Source organism: Daucus carota, chromosome 4 (assembly GCF_001625215.2).
Source record: "Daucus carota subsp. sativus chromosome 4, DH1 v3.0, whole genome shotgun sequence".
In the NCBI taxonomy this organism is placed as follows: domain Eukaryota; kingdom Viridiplantae; phylum Streptophyta; class Magnoliopsida; order Apiales; family Apiaceae; genus Daucus; species Daucus carota.
In genome coordinates this window covers 18,850,867-18,856,572 of record NC_030384.2, presented here as the reverse complement: position 1 = coordinate 18,856,572, position 5,706 = coordinate 18,850,867, and the positions used below count along the sequence as shown (strand labels likewise).

Sequence of the window (5,706 nt, the reverse complement as noted above, 5' to 3'; positions counted from 1 at the left end):
GGATGCAAGGACCCTGGGGTATTTCCTTCAACTCAAGCGATCCCCAAAGAAGGATTTTGGGTATGTATACTTTTCAGTTTGGCCGGAATATAACGGGAAGAGCCTCGTTTTTGGCGCCCCGAGCAACGCCGGACCGTGGAAGGGCCCCTTTTTCTATGTATACGATGTCCCTCGAGTAAAAACTTCGTTTAATTATAATCCAGGCGAGTTAATCAGCTCCAATCTCCACTCTTTACATAATATTTGGTTGTGGAATCTTATATGTTATGTGGCTTCGCAGTTGCTCCTACTCGCACCGTACTTCAGGGAGAGGCTAAGAAGACGGCCGACAAGGTTGTAAACCTCCCCGAGGCGAGGAGAAACATTAAGCGGCTGTTAACCACTAAGAACTTGATAAAGTATAAGTTCTTCAACCCGGGGACTGAATCTGATCCCATGAAGTAGACAGCGAGGGCTCATCAAGCGGCCCCAAAAGGGCCACGTGAAGCGACCCTAAAAGGGGCTCGCGTCCCTAAATCTCCAAAAGCTTCCAAGGCTCGCGAGCAGGCGAAGGGCAAGCGTCATCGTGATGACAGTACGTGACCGGCCTCGTTGGGACGGGCCCCGGCTCGCTCCGCTCCGGCCCTTCTTCCCTTGCTTTAATTTCACTTTATGCCATGTTCATTATAACACACATGTGTCTTGTTTATTGCTTTCCCACTTTCATCTTCTTCTTCTTTTCGTAGTTTAACTGTGCTTCTGACCATTTTCTTTCCTCTTTTGCAGTCATGTCTCGTTCCAACAGCCGTGGTCCCCCTCCCTTTACTGCCCAGGGGTCTACGAAGTTCGGCGTCCCCATCACCAAAGAGCCCCAGGAAAAACCTCCCGGGCTGATGGCTGATGCTCGTAAAGGCTTCAATTTGGACGAGCCTTCGAAGAGGCAGAGGGTGGACCAGGTGGCTCAGGACTAACTAGCTCTTCAAACGGCCAGTGTTGCTGCTGCCCAGTCGACCAACAATGTTACCCAGGCCTTCGCAAAGTGGGGTCACTCTCATGTTAGCGAGCAGGAAATAGTCTCCTGGACCACCTGCACTAGGGAAGAGAACAACGCTGCCCTCACGAAGTGCCTGGCTGAGGCCTGGATCAGGCAGGCCTCTTATAATAAGGAGAACAAGCACTCGGCCTCCCAGCTTGACCGCCTCGATAAGGAGAATAAAGTTCTCAAGTACAAGCAGCTGGAGCATGTCAATGAACTGACCAAGCTAAGCGAGGCCCACAAAGAAGAGTTAAAAAGGGAGACGGGCTCGCTTCGCGATGAGCTTCGCGAGGCCAGAAAGTGGGTCGCTGAATTGGAGAAGGAGGAGGGGTCGCTCGTGAAGGAGAGGGTCGGCCTCGTGAAGGAAGTGGCTGCTCTGAAAGCTGAAAAGGAGACCGTGGTCGCTGAGGCCCTCGTTGAAGGTCAAGTCACCTTCATGAAGTCATTCATGAGGCAACTACCAGACTTTGATTGGGGCCAGCTTGGGCCCGCTACCCGGGACTATGCCGAGGAGCTTCACTTGGAAATGGAGGCCGAGGCCGCTAAGCTCGCGGCTGGGTCAGGCCATGATCAATCCAGCAATGCACAGAATGACCCCTAGGCATCTTCTTTACTCTGTCAAGTTCATCTATTTGGTAGACGATTTATGAATATTTGAACAAGGGGGGTGGGCACCCTAAATGCTCCACAGTTGTATTTGATAATATCTTAACTTGTAGTATTCGCAGACTGTTCTGGGGTCGCTAGTTAGCGAACCCTTTTATCAATTCAAGTATTGCTCTTTTGCTTTAAATATGCGACCATGTACGTCTGTTTGTTTTGTTGCTTTGTAGTGCTGTCTCTTCGTTATTTCCAGGTGACGGTTCACGAGTCGCGAGGTGCGACCCCCCTTGCGAGGAGGGGGTCGTCCTCGTTTTTCTTCTTCGTCTGTTTTGGGGCCGCGTAAAGATCCCTAATGTTATGACACGACCCGGGCCTCGCGTCGTTATAAAGTGCTTGAGTGTGACCTCGCCTCGCCAGGAGGGGGTCGTCCTCGAAACATATATGCATGCACTCCTTTTTCCTCTGTCGTCCACAGTAGCTACTTCTTCTCTGATATTTTTACACAAGTGTTTTAGGGTCGCGTAGCGAGCCCCGACATTTGTAGCTATACAGTTGAAGGATCGTGCCCGCTCCTCGATGAAACAAACAGGGGGGGACACGTCCCCATCTTCCGAAAGGTATGCTAGGATCACTTAGCTGACCTTTTTCAGTTATATCATGTGGGGAGGCGTCCACACCTAGTTAACAGGGCTACTTCCTTGCCTAGATATAACTTGGCCAAGGTCGCCTGGCGAGCCCAAGATTGGGGCCGCCTGGCGAACCCTAGGCTAGGGTCGCTTAGCGAAGCCATATGACTGGGGGGTTGTTTTACCGAGCCAAACGCCCTCATCATAGCACACATATGCGTACAATTTCACACGTGATAGAAGAAGATTAAGACAACTCATACTATAAAAATGTAATGCTTCAAAAGTCTGCCATTACTGAATCCAAATGCATAAGTGGATACGTGGGACAAGCCCCCACTGCTTAAATATAATACGAAGTACTAGAGGGGGCGTCTATATGATCACTACCGCCTAGACTTAATATGAATAAAATTCATGTTGAGTCTAGAACGCAGAGAAGCTACTGATAGTATTTGCGGAGGTGTTCCGCATTCCATGCTCTAGGAACCATCTTGTCATTCATATCCAACAAGTGATAGGTGCCCCCCCAGATTACAGCTTTGACTTTTTAGGGCCCCTCCCAATTGGCCCCGAAAACTCCGTGTGCAGCCACCTTAGTGTTTGGCATGACTCTCCTAAGAACCAGATCACCGACACGAAGGGGACGACCCTTCACCTTCCCATTATAGTGCCTAGCGGCCCTTTGTTGGTATGAGGCCAGCCGGATTTGGGAGTTCGTCCTTACTTCCTCGATCATGTCCAAGTAGAGGCGATGGTTGGCCTCATTTACTTCGGGGTCATAGTGATCTCTGCGGAAGGAGCCAGCACCTACTTCAACCGGGACCATGGCCTCGCAACCGTATGTGAGAGAGAAAGGGGTCTCTCCGGTTGTACTCCGGGGCGTGGTATTGTAGGACCACAGCACCCGGGGGAGTTCCTCGGGCCAATCACCTTTGGCCTCCTCCAGTTTTGCCTTGAGGGTATGCTTGATGATTTTGTTAATTGCCTGTTTGGCCGTTGGATTGAGGGTGGCATACGGCTGAGAAATCCTTTTTTATGTCAAGTGCCTCGCAGAAGTCTCGCAACTCCTTGCTGTCGAACTGCTTGCCATTATCCGAGATGAGTTTGTAGGGGATCCCATAGCGGCACACAATAGATTTGTGCACAAAGTCCTTGATCTTCTTTGCAGTGATAGTGGCTAGAGGCTCAACTTCTGCCCACTTGGTGAAATAATCAACCGCCACCACAGAATATTTAACACCCCCTTGGCTTTGGGAAGTTCACCGATCAGGTCGATTCCCCACATAGCAAAAGGCCAAGGGCTAGAGAGGGACGTGAGTCTGACTGCTGGTAGGTTGCTATAGTTGGCATATCTCTGGAACTTGTTGCAGTTGCGAGCAAAATCCTGAGCATCTTGCCTGATAGTGGGCCAATAATACCCCTGATGCACAATCTTTTGGGCGAGGGAACCACCCCCCGAGTGATTGCCACAAATTCTCTCGTGTATTTCCCGCATGATGTAGTTGCATTCCTCCCCATCGATGCACTCGAGGAGAGGGGAGTTGAAGCCTCTCCTGTAGAGGGCATTGTCATAGATCACATAACAGGCAGCCCTGCATTTGAGGCACCTGGCCTCATTTTTGTCCTCAGGCAGGGTGCCCTCCTTAAGAAATTGCAAAATAGGAGTCATCAAGGTATCCCCATCATCACCAATTGCCATTATCACAGCTGCCCCTGTCTCCTCTATCTCGGGAACACTCGGGCGCTTCAGAGTTTCTAGAGGAATGACCCCCAGGAGGACTGCTCCCTTTTGTGTTGCCAATTTTTCCAGTGCGTCTCCATTTGCATTAAACTCCCTTGGGATCCTTTCAAGATGGACCTCTTTAAAACACCCCATCAAACGCCTGCACAACTGAATATACGCATCGGTTTGGATCCCATTCCATTGGAACCCCCCTTTTACCTGCTCAACCACAATCATAGAGTCACTGTAGATGTCTAGGTTCTCGACTTTCATTTCTCTTGCCAATCTTAGGCCGGCAATTAGAGCCTCGTATTCAGCCATATTGTTTGTGGCCCCAAAGGAGAAGTGTACGGCACTCTTCAACAGATGGCCCTCGGGGCTCTTGAGAACTACGCCAGCTCCCGCTCCCTGTTTATTCGAGGCCCCATCTACGTGGAGAGTCCACCAGAGGGCTTCATTTTCTCGGGTAAAAGCGGCCCCATTGGGAGTGGAGACAGGGATGAGGGCTAGAGTGTCTCCTTCATTCTGTAGCGGAAATTCTAAAATGAAATCGGCCAAAGCTTGCCCTTGATAGCCGTCCGAGGCTTATATTCCACATCGAATTGACTAAGTTCAATAGTCCATTTGAGGAGACGGCCCGAAGTTTCAGGCATATGAAGAACTTGTCTGAGGGGGAAAGATGTCCGCAGCTCAATTTATGAGCCTGAAAGTAGGGTCTCAGCTTTCGAGAGGCCAGAACAAGGGCATATGCCAGTTTTTCCATATTGGTGTATCGCGTTTCCTCGTCCACCATTCGTTTGCTCACATAGTAAACTGGGAGCTGGGTAGATTCCTCCTCCCTTACTAGCACTGCATTCACGGCGTAATCAGAGACAGCCAAATATATTATGAGGGTCTCCCCTTCCTTAGGCTTTGAGAGAAGGGGCGGAGATCCGAGGTGCCGCTTAATACTTTGGAAGGCCTCCTCACACTCAGGGTTCCAGTGGAAAGCTTTTCCTACCTGCTTGATGGCCTTGAAGAATTCCTGACATCTGTCAGATGACTTGGAGACGAATCGGTTGAGGGCTGCTATCCTGCCCGTGAGAGATTGTACTTCTTTGACAGCCCGAGGGGACTTCATATTTATTAGGGCCTCTATTTTAGCCGGATTAGCCTCAATCCCATGATGGTTGACCATGAAGCCCAAGAACTTACCAGATTCCACCCCGAAGACACATTTCTGAGGGTTAAGCTTCATTCTGTATTCTCTGAGGATCCCAAACATTTCTGAGAGATGCATGATATGGTCCTTGGCCTCCTTATATTTCACGAGCATATCGTCTACATAGACTTCCATAGTCTTTCTATCTGGATCTCGAACATCTTATTCACCAGTCTTTGATAAGTGGCCCCGGCATTAAGCAGGCCGAAGGGCATTCCGATGTAGCAGTAAAGGCCCCTATCTGTGATGAAGGAAGTGTGTTCTTGATCGGGCCCATACATAGGGATTTGATTATACCCGGAATAGGCGTCCATAAAGCTGAGGAGAGCATGGCCGGCGGTGGAATCTACAAGCTGGTCAATCATGGGAAGGGGAAAGCTATCCTTGGGACATGCTTTATTAAGATCTGTAAAATCTACACAAGTCCTCCACTTCCCATTAGGCTTCTTTACAAGAACAGGATTGGCTAACCAAGTAGGGTAGAACGATTCTTTAACAAGGCCGGCCTTGAGGAGACGATCAACCTCACTTTTTA

The 5,706-nt window shown here is 49.8% G+C and overlaps 1 protein-coding gene across 1 annotated transcript; it reads right to left on the bottom strand.

The window, feature by feature from the left end:
- Window positions 1-3,424: 3,424 nt before the first annotated feature.
- LOC108216961 (uncharacterized) lies at window positions 3,425-5,306 on the bottom strand. Its single transcript, XM_017389822.1, has 2 exons — window positions 4,578-5,306; window positions 3,425-4,495 (listed from the first exon to the last, which is right to left on the bottom strand). Exons 1-2 carry the CDS (start codon window positions 5,304-5,306, stop codon window positions 3,425-3,427), a joined length of 1,800 nt encoding a protein of 599 aa, XP_017245311.1.
- Between the last annotated feature and the right edge of the window lie 400 nt (window positions 5,307-5,706).